Source organism: Nuphar pumila, chromosome 3, assembly GCF_984573655.1.
Source record: "Nuphar pumila chromosome 3, dmNupPumi1.hap1.1, whole genome shotgun sequence".
Classification (NCBI taxonomy): Eukaryota; Viridiplantae; Streptophyta; class Magnoliopsida; order Nymphaeales; family Nymphaeaceae; genus Nuphar; species Nuphar pumila.
In genome coordinates this window covers 80,298-101,499 of record NC_143251.1, presented here as the reverse complement: position 1 = coordinate 101,499, position 21,202 = coordinate 80,298, and the positions used below count along the sequence as shown (strand labels likewise).

General features: G+C 36.3%; 1 protein-coding gene across 1 annotated transcript in view; it reads right to left on the bottom strand.

The window, feature by feature from the left end:
- The window catches only part of SCY2 (SecY protein transport family protein), a 121,672-nt gene that overhangs the window by 33,105 nt on the left and 67,365 nt on the right, over window positions 1–21,202 (bottom strand). The window contains exons 8-10 of the mRNA XM_089998524.1: window positions 6,960–7,101; window positions 5,903–6,019; window positions 5,603–5,732 (exon numbers count right to left, since the gene is read on the bottom strand). Coding sequence (XP_089854650.1) covers window positions 5,603–5,732; window positions 5,903–6,019; window positions 6,960–7,101 — 389 coding nt within the window. The remainder of the gene's footprint in view (window positions 1–5,602; window positions 5,733–5,902; window positions 6,020–6,959; window positions 7,102–21,202) is intronic.

Here is a 21,202-nt window from a genome sequence, read left to right as displayed (position 1 = left end):
GATTCACAAAAACTAACATGCATAGATTCTTCAATAGTAATAGAACTCTTATTGAAAACTCTGTATGCTTTACTATGACTTGAATATCCTAAGAATATGTCTTCAACGGATTTAGCATCAAATTTATCCAGGCTATCTTTTGTGTTTAGGATAAAGCATTTACATCCAAAGACTTTGAAATAGTCTAATCTTGGAGTCCTGTCATAGAATAATTCATAGGGAGTTTTATTTAATAAGGGTCTAATGAGAACTCTATTTGTTATGTAGCATGCAGTGTTAACAGCTTCTGCCCAAAAAGATTTAGCAAGATTATTGCGTTGGAGCATAGTTCTAGCAGATTCCTGAAGGGTTCTATTCTTTCTTTCTACTACACCATTTTATGGTGCAGCTCTAGGAAAGACAAAGTTATGAGAAATGCCATGCAAGTTACAAAAATTTACAAAGAGTTCATTTTCAAATTCTCCTCCATGATCACTATGGATTTTCACAATAGAACAAGATTTTTCATTTTATAATTTCTTACATAAGATTTCAAATTGACAAAACGTGTCACTTTTGTTTTTCAAAAATATTACCCAAGTAAATCTTGAGTAGTCATCTACAATAACAAAAACGTATTTATTGTGATTATGACTAGCTACTCTAGAAGGACCAAAAAGATCCAGGTGGAGAAGGTCTAAAGGTCTTTTGCTTGAAATGATATTTTTTGATTTGAAAGATGATTTTGACAGTTTTCCTAATTGACATGCATCACAAAAATAATCCTTTTTAAAAGATATTTTGGGTAACCCACGTACTAACTTATCTTTAACTAATTTAGACATGTACTTAGAGTTTACATGACCCATTCTCATGTGCCATAAATGTTGTGAGTCATTATTAGCTATGAGGCAATGTTCTGTGATGTTTTCTAGGTATAGTTCATATATATTATTCTTTCTTATATCTTTTAAGATGATGTTTTCGTTGGTGTCTATTATGAGGCATGCATCATGATTAAAGCTAACATTATAACCCGTGTCACACATTTGACTGATACTTAGTAGGTTATGTTTTAAGCCTTTAACAAGGAGAACGTCTTTGATAAGAGGTTTATCTATGTTACCAATATTACCAATACAAATTATCAAACCTTTGTTGTTATCTCCAAAGGTGACGGTTCTTCCTTTATGATGAAGAACAGCAAAAAAGTCTGGATGTCCTGTCATGTGCTTTGAACATCCACTATCTAGTATCCATCTGTTCTTCTTCTTTGGAGCCTGCAAAACATTAAGTAAATCTCTTTTTTGGTACCCAATCGGGTCCTTTTTTGTTAGACTTTGGAATCCATATCCATTTTGATTTGGGTTTGTCTACAGCTTTAGAGGAGTTCAAGGAATTAAAATTATAGTACTCCTTCTTAGGTTCAGAAGAACCTTTCACAAAAGTGGTCTTTTGATTCATACAAGAAGGCTTGTTGAAATGAGAGTAGCCAATACCATTCTTGTAGAAAGAGACTTTCTGAGAGGATAAGAGTTTATCCAAGTTCTCTTTTCCTTTAGTAATCTTAAAAACCGTTTTCATGAGGTTCTCAGTTTTACTTTTTAATTCTGAACTTTCTACTTGCAGATTTTTAGTTTTGGAGCTAGTAGAAGAGATTTCAGAAGTAAGCATAAAATTTTTCTTTTTCAACTCAGAGTTTTCACTGCTGAGTTTTTCATTTTTCTGGGAAAGCTCTAAATTTTCAGATTTTAAAGTTTTATTTTTGAAGCTTAATTTTCTAGATTCTTCAAATAGTTCTTGAAAAGCATCTAGAAGTTCTTCAAAGGAAAAATCAAAAATTTCACTTACGGAACTTTCGTTTGCCATGAAGCACATGTTTGCAGTTTCGGCTTCATCATCACTTGACTCTTCACTGGTGGATGGTTCTGAGTCATCTCATTGAGCATGCAAAGCCTTTTTCTTGAAGAACCTCTTCTTTGGTTCCTCGGTCTTGGACTTTCTTTTGAGAAGGGGACAGTCACGCCTCAAGTGACCTGGCTTATTACACTGATAGCACATGGGATCTTCCTTAGGATCTTTTCTTTCCTTGTGCTTGTTTGGAAGCCGGTTCCTTCTCATGAAGCGCTGAAATTTTCTGGTTAGTAGCGCAATTTCGGATTCTTTATCTGAGTCTTCATTCTCAGATAAAGCTGAGAAAGCTAGAGTTTTCTTTACCGGTTGTTCCTATTCCCTTCTTTCTTTCATGTGGACTTCATAGGCCATAAGATTGCCTATTAAGTCGTCCAAAGTAAGCTTAGATAAATCTTGAGCTTCTTCAATAGCTGTAGTCTTTTAATCCCAATCAGTTGTGAGAGATCTCAAGATTTTCTTCACCTTTTCTGTCTGGAAATATGTTACACCCAGAGATTTCAGATCGTTGGTGATGTTGGTGAATCTGGTAAACATCTCTGTGATGGGTTCATCTTTGTTCATTTTGAACAACTCATATTTTCTAACAAGAGATGAGATTTTGGCTTCTTTCACTTTGTTGGTTCCTTCATGAATAACCTCTAAAGAATGCCAAATATCATATGCAGATTCACATATAGATATTCTATTGAATTCGTTCTGATCAATGGTACAGAATAAGGCATTCATAGCCTTTGCATTTAGGTTTGCCATTTTCTTTGCTTCATCAGACCATAAGTTATAGTCTGCGGATGAAGATGTGTATGGATGCTCAACAATTTTCCATACAGCAAAATCTATGGATTTGAGAAATATAGTCATTCTGCACTTCCAGTATCCATAGTTGGAGCCGTTGAAGAAAGGAGGACGAGATGCATGTTGACCTTCAATATCACGAGCATAAGAGGTAGATGTCATTTATGCTGGAAGACTTGTTATGTCGAAACCAGCAAACCTGTTCTGATATCAAACGAAATTCCACTAGAGGGGGGTGAATAGTGAAATACGATACAGATCGATAAAATAAAATAATCAGACAATAAGGCACAACACATAAAACACAGAAGTTATACTGGTTCGGTCAAAACTCAGACCTACATCCAGTCCCCAAGCAAACCACTTGAGCTTTCCACTATAACATCCGAGTCACGGATAAATAGTACAACACCCTGTTCCTCAGAGGTCTTCTTCTCTCAACAGAGAAAGGGCACACCCTCTTCCACAGAGGTCTTCTTCTCTCAACAGAGAAGGACAACACCCTCTTTCACAGAGGTCTTCTTCTCTCAACAGAAAAGGGCAACACCCTCTTTCACAGAGGTCTACTTCTTTCAACAAAAAAGGATAACAGTGAATAACAGAAAGTTACAATACTTCCTATAGAACCTTCAGAATGATATGAATGCACGAATGAAGGATTCTCAGAATGTTCTGTTTGTCACTCAGAGGATACTCTTTGTCAAAGAGCTATACTTGACTTTTTCTCTTTTCTTTCTTTTCTTTTTCTCTTTCTTTTTCAAGGCTCTCTTTTCAAATATCGAATAGGAATTTTTCTCGTTGTAAGCTCACATGTCCATTCCATATTGAATAGTTTATTTGAGTGTGTTTATATAGCTTTTAAAAAAGTAGTCGTTACTTTTTGAAATCGTAGCTTTTTGAGATGTGAAATGTTATGTCATTTCAAAAACATCTTTAGAGAAATTCGAGAGTCTTCTTTCCATAAAAGTAAAATGTAGGGTACACTAGTCGTTGTAATATTTTAGGTAATATATATTTTATGTAAAAAGTCTATTTCTTACAATAGTACATTGAACGTTGGATTGTAGACTATTATGTAGTTTTGTCTTTATTCTAATTAATGATGTGAGGTACATAAGTACTTCTTTACTTTAAATGAGTGTTTTGAGATATTTATTTGTACATAGTCATGTCAAGTGTTTTCTTTATATTGTGTTTTTCAAAGTCTTTAAAGAGAATGAAGACTACAAGAAAGTCGACATTCTTGAGAAAGATATTTAACAAGGATTTCTTACGGGAGGTATTTAATGTTATACAAAGAGAATGATGACTTCAAGTAAGTCGACATTCTATGGGTTTGTAAAAAGGTAATTAGAGTCTTTTCAAAACCTTTATTATATTTGTTTTCTTTGTGTAGCCGATTTTCATGTTTTGTCTTTTTACTATATTTGAAATCATTTCTTTAAAGAAGGTAACTAGAGTCTTTTCAAAACATATTATATTTGTTTTTCTTTGTGTAGCCGATTTCATGTTTTTGTCTTTTTCCTATATTTGAAATCATTTCTTTAAAGAAGGTGACTAGAGTCTTTTCAAAACATATTATATTTGTTTTTCTTTGTGTAGCCGATTTCATGTTTTGTCTTTTTCCTATATTTCTTTTCATGTTGTCTTGTATATGATGTAAGGTACAATTATTACATTTTGAAATCATGTCAAAATACCTTTTTCATAAAGGGTTGTAAGAAGGTACAATTATTTGTTTTCAAAAAGGAGCTTTTTGAAACTATCGTATACTTTTATGAAATAGCTTTTATGAGTGAGTATGTAATATGCAATATGCATGTTCCTGAAGGTTCTGTTATATATGACTCTAAAGAAGAAAAAAATCTTCATCTTGAGGTAGCCGATCTCTTTAGTTGATCTTTAGGAAAGCATGACTCATCAAGCTTTTTCTTCAAGGAGTATGATTGCACCATAGTTGTACTTGAACAGGAAGTCTCCATCCTTTTTGGGTGAGATATCCTTGCATCAAATACTCGTTAGATTTATGGCAAAACATATTCAGTCATAATATAACATTTTTCAAGAGGACATATTATCATATCATATAAAATCAAATACGACAGTGTATCATATTATGTGACATCAAAACAGAGTTTCTCAACAGAGAAGACAAAAGTGAGACGAGACAAAGAGAAGGTTGTCAATTCTCAACTAGAGGATTGAGCAATTTATTATGACATGAGGACATATATGAGAGACGTGTTATGCTGAAACCCCTAGAAAATAATAAAAGTTTTGCATGATACAAAAATAATTAATTTGTAAAATCCTTGAAGATTATATGGAATTGCTAGGATATATTAGAAAATGGAACTTAAAAAGCTATTTAGTGCTAGAGGTCATTACTTTTCATCATATAATCAATAATTGAGAAAACCAAAGGTAATCTATAAAATACCAAACACTTCTTTACTTTTTAAAGTGTTTATACACCAGACATGAAGTGTGTAACACTTGGCATACTCTGTCCAGCATTTCTAACAGTCTTGGATACTTTAAAGTTCATATCGTCATGCATAAAAGTAATTTCATCATATGGCATGAATAACTTGGTGACATATTGTACTTTTAGTATACTAGACTGAAGCAAGAGCAGCTGGCTATAGTAGCTTAGGGCTTTGATGGATCAAAATAGGTAGCTAAGTGAAGCTCCTCATTCGTTTAACTAACATTATTTTATTTGATAGGCAACTAATATTTAGTCATTTTAGCTTCCTCTATCCTTATTTTCAGTTGTGGGTTTTATGTATGTGCAACTTCCAGCCTAATCATATTTCTTCGATCAGCTACAATTAGGTTCCAATTTGAAGGTTTCTGCTTCAGACCACTATTTCAAGAAATACAACTAAAGAGAAAAGGGTTGGAAGAAGCATACAATATCGAAAATGTTGAATATAAATACAAGAAATGCATAAACTGTGTAGAAAATCCATGGCTTTGCACCAGGGGAAGTTCCAGGGCTTAAAATCTCTTTCACTCCTTCCCAAAATGATGAACCAAGAACACTGCAGACAACCAGTCCACATCAGATGGTTGAAGATCTCACCAGCACAAGAAAGAAATAGTAGCTAACCGAACTGATTTTTTGGAAAATGAAAGAGAACAAATGAAACTCCAGTACTTGCATAAGAGCAACATCCTCGTAATTATAAACTCGTCCTCATTGTTAAGTTACCTTGCAAGGATGCCTGGGACGGCCAGTAGATAGGTAGTAGTGAGGACAGGCTGCATCCCGGCTGGATTGATGTTGAACGGTATGTAGGGCTCCACCTCAGTAATTGATGAATCATCCCTGTAAATGAAGGAGATCAAAGATATGTAAAATAGCTCCACATTTTATCTTGAAAAAGTAGCAATTTTATTCTCTTAAAAGTTCTGATTCCCTAATAAAAACAACCTAGAATATGACAAGGTGTCGATCTGAAAATACAACATTAGATAGTTCATGGGTAGAAAAGTGAGTCAGGCCTAAAATTAGCTCATCAAATTTGGTGAGCCATAGTGAATGCCCTTCACATCAACCACAAAGCAAGCATATGCAACACTTTTCCATTATTAAATCACTTTTCAAACTAACCTACAAGGTTTAAGACGTACCATGCGACTTTGACACCCTCAGGAGAGGGCCATTTATGTCAAATTGCTTTCTTAGGTAGAGGACTGGTCAGAACATAAAAGTTCTAACAAAACAAGAACCAAGTGAAGATGTTCTCTTCCAATGGAATATCACATGCCTTTCTGAAATCTTTTAGGTTTCCCAGTTGTAAAAATATCACTAACTTTGTAATTAACATTACAGAAGCACGCAGACAAACTCTGAAAACAGCCAAAGCTGGTCAGAAGAGGTCCAAAGGTTTGTCATTACCATGTCTAAGGGTCCACAGGTCTGTCATCATGCTAGGCATGCCACCATCGGCTATAGCAGCCCATGTATTTGCATGCACCGAACCATTCTGGGGTCTTGCCCTGCTTGGGTGCATGCAACCACATTCCCATGTTACACTTGGAAAGTAGTTGTTTAACCTGAACCCAAGCCATTGTTGACATCCAAATACACTACCATTCATCCATATCACTTTTTCAATTTCAAGATGAGATAAAAACAACAAAAGAAAAAGAGTCTAGAAAAAATAAGAGAAGAATTACTAAAATCAAGAAATCAACATTCAAGCTTCTGCATAACAAACAGCAACAATAAAATACATTCACTACACACTACCAGAAAATTTTACCTAGAAGAGGGTGCAAGCTTGAAAGCATAGTACTGCAACTTGATCTTCCTGCAACCCTCTGTAACTAGTACTGCCCACATAGTGACTACAGTCAAAAGTACCAGTACTGCAAACATATAAGGCCACCAATTCACAGTGCTTCCTGCATGTTTATAAAACATAATCAATAGCATGCGTGCAAACACACAGGTGGTATGTACACGCTGTTAAAATATATGTTATATATATATACATATATATTTCATATATATATGCTATGTCACATGGGTGCGGGTGCGGGAGGGCGAAAATATAAAAAATTATATATATATATATATATATATATATATATATATATATATAATTTTGAAGTTTTAACAGTTAACAACAGTAACACTAATGAAATAAAAAACAATTATCCTGGGTACATTTTAACAAACAAAAATTATATATATGCTAAAATTCATCATTATAAGATTGCATTAACCAAGCTTAATCGAGTTTCAAAGCTTTATTAAGCTCTACTGGTGTGAGCCAAGTTTAATAGTTTAATCGAGCACTGCTAGATGCATATATGGTTTTAATTTTTTGCTATTGAATCGGACAAATATCAGGATTTGATGGATATCTGATTACATGTAAAAGAACCAAATAAGGTAGGAACACCGGTCCAAACGGGGCGAGACCCCATTTTCCCCCTGGCCAGGACATATATGCTTGGTTTCCCATCCGACTCGTTTAGTTATTCTCTCCTAGTTACGTAACTGACCTACTTTTGAATGGTAACCAAGCTGGTCATACCTGAAGAAAGGTTGTATTGTCCATGATCACATCCTGCCCCAAAATAAAGCGGCTCATTGGCTTTAGATATTTTGTATTAATTTTTGTAGTATGTAACCTGCAGCCAGCACATATCTCGGAAGGAAATCAAAATCTGATTTAATATTTGCAGGCAGGTACAGTGGACTGCAATCTGTACGGGCCAACATGGGCATCATTACCCTTTCGCCTTCCTGAACCCTCTATTTTAACAGAACCGTCTTTGCTCTCTTCAATTTTCAGGGTACAGTATGGTTGTTCTCTGAGACCATCCAGATTTTCATGAAAAGTTAAGCTCTCATCAACTACGAGAAGTGTCAGATCTTCAGTAAAAGGTGAGAATGATGAAGAAAGCCACCAGGTGCAGTATCAATGCATTGCCTGATTCACTCCCCATCAAAGTTGCGATGAGGACCAACATCCTATCCAAGAGATGGAGGTATCTCCCGACCGCAATCCCCTCCGCATAATTCGATGAGGATCATTTTCCTTCGACCACGAAGCAACTCAAGAGAAAGAAGAACTTGGCGAGTCGCACTCGCCGCTAAAAGGAACTGATCTCTTCACCGCTGTCAATCGATTCTTGTTGAACCAGGCACTTTCGCAGGTTTAGCATGCGCTTGACCCTGAGAAACGATTCGAAGAAGAGACTCCTTGGTAGTTGGCTACGACATGTGGTTGTCGTAAAGAAAGTTGAAGAGTTGTGTCTCGAAACTCGCCATGTTGACAAATCAGTTCCTAAGTTTTCTTGTTGTCATGCCCATTTCAATGCGCCACTTTTTTTTTCAAGTCCAAAAGTTGGACATAAATGACCCTGGGTGCGTTGACCGCACCGAGTGCCGCACCCGCATTGCGTCGCATTGATGCGGCACCTGGTTGGCCGTGAATCCCTGTGACAGTATATATGTATATCTTTTGTAATGCCCACTAAGGGCAATTTGGTCTTCTCATCTATTTGTAAATAGACATGTCTATTAAGAACATTTTTGTATTTTTATAAATTTTTTTTCATTTTCCTTTTATTAATTAAAGGGGTAAAAGGGGATTCCCTTAAGAGTCATTGGGACTCTCCCCAACGATCTCCCAATGACTCTTTTGGGAGCTCCCCTTGGCCCCTCTTGTAGTCTATATATAAAAGGGACTTCTCTCCTATTCTCCTTAATGCTTTTTCAAGCATTTCAATAATAGTTCATTATTATTTCAAGTTCTCTATTCTCTCTTGTGTGTGTTTGGTGTTTGCCCTTTGTGGCATATTGTATCTTGTTCATTAGAGACATTGTCCTTACGTGATTGTATCTTCTTATAGTCACTTTGTGACATTGTTTTTTGGCACTTGTATTTCATTTCATGGTATCAAAGCCTCTAGATGTTAGAGCACTCTTGGGACTTCTTTCTTTTATGTTTGAGTGTTATTAAGCTTTACACTCTTGTTCTTCTTCAACTCTTCCATAATGGCCAACAAAGATGCAAAGATTGACCTCACATTCAAATTGAATGAGACCAACTATAGAATGTGGGTGGCCGCTATGGAAAACAACCTCAAAGACAAGAAACTTTGGGAATATATATGTGAAACTATTCCGGAACCACAATTAAAGCTCACCAAGAAGGAAGGGAACGAAGAAAAAACTTTAGGTGATAAAGAAAAAGTCAAAACTATTGAAGAGTACCAATCCCCAATTGAAGATTGGGAAAGTGAGTATGCCAAAATATTGGCATGGTTCATGAATAATGTTGAGCTTAAGATTTGTGCTAATCTAGCCAAATTTAAGAAAGCAAATGAAGCATGGTTCTTCATGAAAGGTATATACATTCAAAAAGATCTTGCTAGTGTAAGAAAGTATGCGGAAAGGTATAACAAGAATGCTTAATGCATTCACACGGTCCAATGAATGAACAAACCCAAACCCATAATGGAGAATATAGAAATAGTCCACTAAGGGACAACACAAGAAGCCTTCAAAGAGGCCACACATAAAAAATATATGAACTTTATTGAATGAGGGCTTGAAAAGCTATATGTTACAAGAGGGAGATCCCTCTATTTATAAGCAAAGGAGAGAGTGAGAGAGAGGGGGCATTAGGAGGCCCAACAAGGACTCGTTGGGCCTGAACGGTCACATTTGTGATCGTTGGGGGTCCAACGACTCTTAGTTGGGACCCCCAATGCAATGCATTTAATGCAATTACAATCAAGAAAAAATAAAAATAAAAATAAGAAAAGAAGAAAGAAAAAGGAAAAAAGTAAACAGACTAAAATGCCCCTATTGGGCAGAATTACAGAAATACCCTTTATCGGGTATGATTAGGGGTGGCAAAAACCTGACACGACCCGCCAACCCAACCCGCCAAGCCGCCTCTTACGCGGGTTCGGGTTTGGAAACAATGAACCCGTTTAATAAACGGGTCGACCCGCCTAACCCGTTAATTAAACGGGTCGGGTTCGTGTTAGGGGTATGCCAACCCGCCTAACCCGTTTAATAAACGGGTTAGGCGGGTGGGTCAACCCGACCCGCCAACTCGTCTGCCAACCCGTCAACCTGCCTACCCGATCCGTCAACCCGCCAACCCGACTCGCGAACCTGAAAACCCGTTTACCCGACCCAACCCATTTATTAAATGGGTTGACGGGTCGTGTCGGGTTACCCGTTTATTAAACGGGTCGGGTTCGTGTTTGCCACAGCCGACCCGTTTAATAAACGGGTCGGGTTCGGGTTGAGGCATGCTGACACGCCAACCCGACCCGATTGCCAACCCTAGGTATGATGTTAAAATACATGTAATCAATATATATATATATATATATTCAATCATACCCGATAAGGGTATTCCTGTAATTCTGCCCAATAGGGGGGCATTGTAGTCTTTTTTTTATTTTTGTTTTTCTTTTTATTTTCCTTTTTCTTTCTTTTATTTTTTTGTTTTCTTTTTCCTAAATGCATTTGATGCATTCACATTGAGGGTCCCAACTAGGAGTCGTTCGGCCCCCAACGGTCACAATTGTGACCGTTGGGAGCCCAATGACACCTTGTTCGACCTCTCAATGTGGTCTCTCTCTCTTACTTTTGTGACCGTTGGGAGCCCAACGACACCTTGCTCGACCTCTCAATGTGGTCTCTCTCTCTTACTTTTCTCCCTCTCTCTCACTCTTCCTTGCCTATAAATAAGTGGGGTCTCCCCCTTTATAAAGTATTGGCTTCTTGAAGCCCTTTCTTGCATTTATAAGAATTTATGTTTGCAAGCCATTGTTGGCTTTTGTGTATGTCCTTTTTGGACTTGTTCTTTGCTTTCTATATGTGAATGTCCATTGGAGGACATTGTTTTTATTTCTGCATATTTCATTACATGGTATCAAAGTCAAGTGTATGCTCTTGATTCTTGATATAGCTAGTTGACTAGTTATATTTTTCATTTTGTATTTCTCTTTCTTGGTTTGTCTTCTTGAGTTTAAAATGGAAGGAGAATAAAAGATTGATCTCTCCTTCAAACTTAATGGTTCCAACTACATGATGTGAGCCGCCGCTATGGAGAACAACCTCAAGGGTAAAAAGCTTTGGAGATACGTCATGAGCACTATTCCGGAACCGCAACTCCAACTCACCAAGATGGATGGTGATCAAGAAAAAGCTCTTGAAGGAAATGCCCGCATGAAGGCCATTGAAGATCACCAATCTAAAGTGAAAGATCGGGAAAGCAAGCATGCAAAAATTTTTGCTTGGTTCATGAACAATGTAGAGCTTAAAATTTGGGCCAACATTGCTAAATTTCGGATGACAAATAAAGCATGGTTCTTTATGAAAGGTGTGTATACTCAAAAAGACCTCGCTCATCAATTCTTTCTCCAAAGAAAAATCCGGACTGTAAAGCAAGGGGAAATGGGTGGTAAGAGATTACTTTAGCACCCTTGGAACCTTATGGGATGAGCTATCCCTACTTGAACCAAAGTGGGTCTCTAGGGAAGATGTGGAACTAAGGAGAGAAGAAATGGAAAAAGAACACTTTTTCCAATTTCTACATGGGCTTAGGCCCGAATATGAACAAGTTAGATCCTCCCTACTTCATAGATCTAAGCCTCTTCTTTTGGAAGATGCCATAGCCGAAATATGCCAAGAAGAAACTCGTCTTGGCATGATTAAGGGAGGAGATGAAGTTTTGACAGTGTCTAAACCCGGCAATCATGTGAAAGCTTATGAGCCTCCACACTTTGGGAGGCAAAATAACTATAATGACAACTATAGAAAAGCTATTTGCCATCATTGCCAAGAACCGGGTCATATAAGACCTAATTGCCCTAAGCTAAATGAAGCTCCTAAAGGTAAGGTTGCCTCCGTTGAAGAAATTACACAAAAGAATGAAGAGCCCATCAAAGGGAATGAGTCATTCTCTCTTGCTCAACTATGGAAAGCACTTCAAATTCTACTCAAATCGCCATCAACTTCGGGTGCCGACATAGCTTTTTCTTCTCCTCCAGTTATGTCTTCTTGGATTCTTGATTCTGGAGCTTTTTTTCATATGACCCCTCTTGAAAATAGGTTTTCCGATTTGTGTAATAACTTTAAAAAAATTTATGTTTCAACCGCCGATGGTACATCTTTATAAGTAAAAAGTTTTGGAACTTTAAATTTTTCCAAAGATTTCTTTGTGCCAAACATAAGAGTGGTACCTCAACTTAATTTAAATCTCCTTTATGTTTCTCAAATATGTGATCATGGATGTGAAATCTCCTTCTCAACTAAGGATTACTCTATATAGAATCTCTGGTCCGAGAAGCAGATTGGGCAAAGCCATAGGAAGGGAGATCTTTATTACATGAGCAACTTGAAACTTCCTACTAACTTTTTTTGTAATTATGTCCAAGATAAAAATATTGAAACTTGGCACCAAAGACTTGGACATCCAAGTTTATCAAAAATGTACTACTTTCCTTTTGGAAAGAAAAATTTGTAATGAGAAACATTTTGTTTGCAAGAATTGTATTTTTAGAAAAATGAAATCCACTTATTTTCCAAATAGAACTTTTGTATCCAAAAGACCTTTTAAGTTAGTCCATTCGAACGTTTGGGGCCCTTCTCCGGTCATATCGAAAGGAGGATACTCCTATTATGTTAAGTTAGTCCATTCGAACGTTTGGGGCCCTTCTCCGGTCATATCGAAAGGAGGATACTCCTATTATGTTATTTTCATTGATGACTACACTAGATATGTGTGGATCTATTTTCTCAATTTAAAATCCAAAGTCTTTGACTTCTTCAAGAAATTTCATATGATAGTCAAAAAAGTAATATCTCTATTCTTAGATCCAATTCGGGTGGAGAGTATCTATCAAATGGATTTCAAAATTATTTGGAAACAAATAAAATTTGTCATCAAAGATCATGTCCTAGGACTCCTCAACAAAATGGCCTAGCCGAAAGAAAGCATAGACACATTTTGGAAACCACTAGGACACTTCTTATTTCCAAGGAAATTTCAAAAAGTTTTTGGGCCGAAGCCGCTTTAACTTCAACTTACTTGATAAATAGAATGATATCTTCATCTTTACAAAATACATCTCCATATGAAAAATTATTTGAAAGAACACCTGATTTCAATAGATTAAGAATTTTCGGGTGTAAATGTTTTGTCCTTACACATAAAAGAGATAAATTATCTCCTAAAGCTATTGAATGTGTTTTCTTAGAATATGGAGAAAATCAAAAGGGTTTTAGATACTTCGACCTTAAAAATAACAAACTATATGTATCTAAAGATGTAACCTTTTTAGAAAATGAAAATGGTTTTGAGAAAAATAAAGATATTGACGAAAGCAAATATGTTTTCTTATTTGATCTTCTCTCTTAAAAAGATGTGACTCCTCAAGAAAAGAAAATCTCAAATGATTTGTCGAATGATCTAGAGGATATTCCACTTAACAATGTTGAAAATGAAAGTGATAGACCCATCCAAACCTATGTTAGGCGTGGTCAACAAGTTCCCATGAGTGCCTTAGAAAAATACACTAAAGGTTACAACATAGAAGAAACCTCTTTAAGGAGATCCGGTCGAATCTCCAATCCTCGTAATAGGTTTGTTTTCTATGAGTCTCTAACACCGAAGTATAGAGCGTGTCTAATTGCGTTACACTCTTTTCATAAACCTTCACATTATAATGAAGCCAAAAACATTTCCTAGTGAGTTAAAGCCATGAACTTAGAACTTAGTGCCCTTGAAAAGGCAAAAACTTGAGAAATAACCTCATTACCCACTGGAAAGAGATCTATTGGATGTAGATTGGTCTTCAAAATTAAAACTAAAAGTGATGGGTCATTAGAACGCTATAAAGCCCGGTTGGTAGCAAAAGGATACGCTCAAGAATACGATATAGACTATGAAGAAACCTTCGCTCATGTAGCTAAGATGACTAGTGTTAGGACTCTTATTGCGGTTGTGTCAATTAAAAAATAGCCTATTTATCAATTAGATGTTAAAAATGCATTTCTAAATGGTGAATTAAATGAAGAGGTTTACATAGATCCTCCACCAAGAGTATGTATTGGTGAAAATAAAATTCTCTAACTTAAAAAGGCATTATATGGTTTAAAGCAAGCTCCAAAGGCTTGGCATGATAGATTTAGCAATGTAATGACAAGTTTAAATTTGTGCTCATGCTATACTGACACTGCTTTGTTTGTGAAAAGAGCAGGTCTTCCGTAGTTATTCTACTACTTTATGTTGATGATATGATCATCACTGGAAGTGATTCCAATGATGAGCAAGGAATCAATGATATTCAGAAAGTTTCAAAAGAGAATTTTGACATGTCTGACCTTGGTTTCTTAAGATATTTTTTAGGAATTGAAGTAGCGTACTCTCTCCGAGGGTACATTCTTTCTCAGATGAAACTTGCTGCTGACATTTGTTCCAAGTCTGGCATCTCCGATGATAAGAAGACAGAAACCCTTGAAGTTATCAATGCAAAGTTAAGGTTGGAAGATGAAACACTCCTCGAGGATCCTACTCCCTACCGCCAATTTGTTGGGTCTCTGACCTACTTATCCATCACTCGGCCAGACATAGCTCATGTAGTTCACTCAATCAGTCAGTTTCAACATGCACCTAAAACTGTGCACATGAGTGCAGTCTTAAGGATAGTCAGATACATCAAAAACACCATAACTAAGGGAGTTTTTCTTTTCTCTTCGTCATCACTTGATTTAATTGCTTATACTGATGCTGATTGGGGAGGAAATCCCAATAATAGAGTCTCAACTACTGGTTTTGGTGTTTTCTTAGGTGACTATGATTTCTTGGAGATGCAAGAAGCAGCACAAAGCATCATTGCCCTTGTTGCTCCTCGTTTTATGTTCCTCCTTAACAAGCTTTTGGTTATATCCCCGTAAAGCTTGAGGGAGGGTGTTAAAATACATGTAATCAATATATATATATATATATATATATATATATATATATATATATATATATATATATTCAATCATACCCCATAAGGGTATTCCTGTAATTCTGCCCAATAGGGCATTGTAGTCTTTTTTTTATTTTCCTTTTTTCTTTCTTTTATTTTTTGTTTTCTTTTTCCTAAATGCATTTAATGCATTCACATTGGGGGTCCCAACTAGGAGTCGTTGGGAGCCCAACGACACCTTTTTCGGCCTCCCAATGTGGTCTCACTCTCTTACTTTTCTCCCTCTCTCTCACTCCTCCTTGCCTATGAATAAGTGGGGTCTTCCCCTTTGTAAAGTATTGGCTTCTTGAAGCCCTTCCTTGCATTTATAAGAATTTATGTTTGCAAGCCATTGTTGGCTTTTGTGTATGTCATTTTTGGACTTGTTTTTTGCTTTCTATACGTGAATGTCCATTGTAGGACAATGTTTTTATTTTCGCATATTTCATTACAGATGTGATATATATATATATATACACACACATATTTTAACACCCCCCCTCAAACTTTACGTGGGGATAACAAAAAGTTTGAAGATACAAAAGGAGGATTCCAAGTCTTTAATGGAAGCCATCATCTTTATAGCACATGAAAGAACTTTGCAAATGTCAGTCTTTAACTGTCTTTAATGATCATCCCCATGCTCCTTCCATGATGTTGTTAAAATGTATCTAATATATATATATATATATATATATATATATATATATATATTCTGTATATTACAAAATACCTAATAGGCGTAGTTTTGTAATTTCACATAGTTGTTTTAGAAAACAACTATTTTCAGTTTTCATTAAAATGTATTTTTATTTTTTATTTTTTCCTTTTAATTTTTGTATTTTTTAAATAACAAAAAGGGGCTCCAACATAGAGTCGTTGGGAGCCCCCAACGGTCACAAATGTGACCGTTGGGGGCTCCCAACGACTCCATGGGAGCCCCCTTTTGGGCTCCCCTTTTGAGGCATTTTGCCTCCTCTTCTCTCCTCTCCCTTTTGTATAAATAGGGGTGATCCCCTTGTATATTTTTCATTCTTGAGAGCTTTCTCTCTTCTCAATAAGAGGCTTTTTATATTGTTGTCTTCTTAAAGGCTTATGCTTGTATTGTCCCTTTGTGGACTTGTGATATTGTCTCTTTTATTCATTGTTGTAAGTGCTTGCATGCACTCTTTATATTTCCGCAATATCTCATTACATGGTATCAGAGCCACTCGATTCTTGAAGGAAAGGTGTGGTTCGTGTTTTTCATATCTAGTAGATATCTTCTCACTTCTTGGCAACATCATGGAGACAAAGATTGACCTTTCTTTCAAGCTCAATGGAAAGAATTATATGATGTGGGCATCGGCAATGGAAAATAATCTCAAAGGGAAGAAGCTTTGGGGTTTTGTCATGGGTTCCGTTCCGGAACCTAAGCTTATGCTCACGAAGATTGAAGAAGGTCAAGAAAAGGCTCTTGAAGGAGATGCTCGCCTCAAGGCCATTGAAAGTCATCAAAAGGAAGTGGAAGATTGGGAAAGCAATCACGCAAAAATCCTTGCGTGGTTTATGAATAATGTGGAGCTTAAGGTATGTGCTAATATAGCTAAATTTCGTAGAGCCAATGAGGCTTGGTCCTTTATGAAGGGTATGTATACCCAAAAGGATCTTGCAAGAGCATACTTCTTGCAAGAAAAGATTAGAACCACCAAGCAAGGTGATTCTAGCATTCAAGACTATTATAGTGCTTTAAACTCACTATGGGATGAATTGGCTCTCTTGAAGCCAAAATGGGTTTCTATAGAAGATATTGATTTAAGGCAAAAACAAATGGAACAAGAGCGATTGTTTCAATTTCTTTTTGGGCTACGTCCCGAATTTGAGCAAGTGAGATCTTCACTTCTCCATAGATCTATTTTTCCTCCAATTGAGGATGCTATTGCCGAAATCACTCAAGAGGAGACAAGGCTTGGCATGAGTAAGCATGTTGATGAAGTCCTTGCCATATCCAAACCGGGTAATAATGTTAGAACCTATAAGCCTCCTCATTTTGGGAAACAAGGAAACTACAATGGAGGAAGAAAAATGATTATTTGTCATTATTGCAATGAGCCGGGTCACATTAGACCCGCTTGTCCTAAGCTTATTGGAACCTTCAAGCCTAAAGTGGCTTCTCTTGAGGAAACCACCACCAAAGAAGATGAAGGCAAGAACAATGACATCAAAGAAATTCTTGGACAAATATCTATGGCTCTCCAACAAATGCTAAAAGTTTCTTCTTCCACATCGGGTGCGGCTATTGCTTCATCATCTTCACCCGGTACGTATTCTTGGATCCTTGACTCTGGAGCTTCTTTTCATATGACCCCTCATGAAAATGCACTTATTGATGTTTGCACCAATTCAAAAGACTCTTGTGTCTCTACGGCCGATGGAACTTTTTTAAAAATTTCAAGTATTGGCTCTTTTAAAGATTCACAAAATTTTTGTGTTCCAAAAGTAAGAGTTGTTCCTAAACTAAATTTAAACCTATTTTCGGTTTCTCAAATTGCCGACCATGGATGTGAAATATCTTTCTCATCTAATGGTTGCTTTGTGCAGGATCTCCGGTCCAGGAAGCGGATTGGGCAAGGCCATAGAAAGAGAGACCTCTATTATATGGACCATCTTGATCTCCCTACAAACTTTTTTTGTTCTTATGTCCAAGAAAAAAACATGGAAACTTGGCATAAAAGACTTGGTCATCCAAGTTATTCCAAAATGTATCTCTTTCCTTTTGAAAACAAATTTTGTAAGGAAAAAGAAATTAATTGCAAAGATTGCATTTTTTGGAAAAATGAAGTCTATTCCATTTCCAACTAGAACTTTTCTTTCATCAAGGCATTTTGAATTGGTGCATTCGGATGTTTGGGGGCCTTCTCCGGTTATGTCTAAAGGGGGTTATTCATATTATGTTACGTTTATTGATGATTTTACTCAGTATGTTTGGATTTATTTCCTTAGTCATAAATCGGAAGTATTTACTTTCTTTAAAGATTTTCATAAAAAGGTTCAAAATCAATTTCAAAGTAACGTATCTGTTTTAAGATCCGATTCCGGTGGCGAATACTTATCTCACGAATTCCAAAACTATTTAACCCAAAATGGCATTTGCCATCAAAAGTCATGTCCTAGGACTCCCCAACAAAATGGTCTAGCGGAAAGGAAACATAGGCACATTATTGAAACCGCTAGAACATTACTTATTTCTAAGAATATTCCAAAGAAGTTTTGGGCCGAAGTCGTCTTAACCTCAACCTATCTAATCAATAGAATGCCCTCTTCTAAGTTAAAAAATGCTTCTCCCTATGAAAAACTCTTTAAATTTTCACCTGATTTCAATCGTCTTCGTATTTTTGGTTGCAAATGTTTTGTCCTATCACACAAAAGGGATAAGTTATCTCCAAAAGCAATTGAATGTGTTTTTCTAGGATATGGTGAAAATAAAAAAGGGTATAGATGTTATGATTTTAAGAATGATAAATTATATATTTCAAAAGATGTAACATTTCTAGAAGAAGAAAACGGTTTTAATAAACTAGAAGAAACAAATAAAATTGACTATATATTCTTATATGATCTTATTGATGACATACAAGAAGATTTTCTTGAAAACATTGATGATTCTCGTGAGGTATCCCCTCTTGACATAACACCCTCAAATGATAGTGACTCTAATATAAATGTTCATGATAGTGATACCAGTATAAATGTTTACTCAAGAAGAAATCAAGAAAATCCTATTAGTGCCCTCGAAAAATACTCTCAAATTTCTGAGGAACCACAAGTTAGGCATTCTTCTAGAATATCAATACCCCCAAATAGGTTTGTATCCTATGATTCCTTAACTCCCAACCATCGGGCATGTTTAATAACCTTACACTCTTATTTTGAACCGGCACACTATAATCAAGCTAAATCTATACCTCATTGGGTTGAAGCAATGCAAGTTGAACTTAATGCGCTAAAAAAGGCCAATACTTGGGAAATAGTTAATCTACCCTCACACAAAAAACCTATTGGTTGTCGTTGTGTCTTCAAAGTTAAAACTAAAAGTGATGGCTCTTTAGAACGATATAAAGCTAGATTAGTTGCTAAGGGATACTCCCAAGAATATGGCATTGATTACGAAGAAACATTCGCTCCCGTAGCTCGAATGACCAATGTTAGGACTTTAATAGTTGTTGCATCAACCAAAAAATGGCCTATTTATCAACTTGACGTAAAAAATGTTTTTTTAAATGGAAGTTTAAGTGAAGAAGTTTATATGGATCCGCCACCCGGAATAAATATTAAGCAAGGTCAAACTCTTCGGCTTTTGAAGGCATTATATGGCCTTAAACAAGCTCCTAAGGCTTGGTATGATCGTTTCAGTGATATCATGATAAAGTTAGGATTTCACTCTTGTTATACTGACACTGCTCTTTTTGTTAAACATGCAGGTTCTAGTATCGTAATTTTGTTGCTTTATGTTGATGATATGATTATCACTGAGAATGATCAAAATAGTATTATTAATGTTAAAAATATGTTAAAAAATAATTTTGATATGTCTGACTTAGGTTTTCTCAGATATTTTCTTGGAATTGAAGTTGCATATTCTCCTAGAGGATATATTTTGTCACAGATAAAGCTTGCTGCAGATATATGTTCTAAGTCTGGGATTTTTGATGATAAGAAAGTAGACTCCCGAGGTTATTAATGCCAAATTGCGGTTGGAGGATGGGGTTCTTCTGGAAGATCCTACACCTTACAGACAACTCATTGGGTCTCTTACCTATTTAACCATCACCAGACCAGATATCACTCATGCGGTTCACTCTGTTAGCCAATTTTAGCATGCTCCTACAACTGTGCATATGAGTGTTGTTCTCCGAATCATCCGCTATATTCGGAATACCATCAATAAAGGGCTATTTCTATCCTTTTCTTCTTCCTTGAATCTTCTTGCTTATACTGATGCAGATTGGGGAGGTGATCGAGTCTCAACTACTGGTTTTTGTGTTTTTCTAGGAGACTCTTTGATTGCCTGGCGATGCAAGAAGCAGCAGAAAGTTTCACTATCATCCATTGAAGCTGAGTACCGGGCTATGGCAACCACGACAATGAAACTTGTATGGCTTCGCAGTTTGCTTAAAGACATGGGAGTTGATATCACCGAAGCCTCAAAGCTATGTTGCGACAACAAGAGTGTCATCTATATTGCGAGCAATCATACTTTTCATGAGCGTACAAAACATATCGAAATGGATTGCCACTATGTCCGTGACGAATTCTTGCGAGGAACTATTGCTCTTCCGTATGTCACTTCAGAATATCAGTTGGCGGACTTCTTCACTAAAGCTCTTCCGGCTCCTCGCTTCATGTTTCTTCTTGGCAAACTTTCTGTCATCTCCCCGTAAAGTTTGAGGGGGGTGTTAAAATGTATCTAATATATATATATATATATATATATATATATATATATATATATATATATTCTGTATATTACAAAATACCTGATAGGGGTAGTTTTGTAATTTCACATAGTTGTTTTAGAAAACAACTATTTTCAGTTTTCATTAAAATGTATTTTTCTTTTTTTATTTTTTCCTTTTAATTTTTGTATTTTTTAAATAACAAAAAGGGGCTCCAACATAGAGTCGTTGGAGCCCCCAACGGTCACAAATGTGACCGTTGGGGGCTCCCAACGACTCCATGGGAGCCCCCTTTTGGGCTCCCCTTTTGAGGCATTTTGCCTCCTCTTCTCTCCTCTCCCTTTTGTGTAAATAGGGGTGATCCCCTTGTATATTTTTCATTCTTGAGAGCTTTCTCTCTTCTCAATAAGAGGCTTTTTATATTGTTGCCTTCTTAAAGGCTTATGCTTGTATTGTCCCTTTGTGGACTTGTGATATTGTCTCTTTTATTCATTGTTGTAAGTGCTTGCATGCACTCTTTATATTTCCGCAATATCTCATTACAGATGTATCATAAGTACTTCTTTCATCTC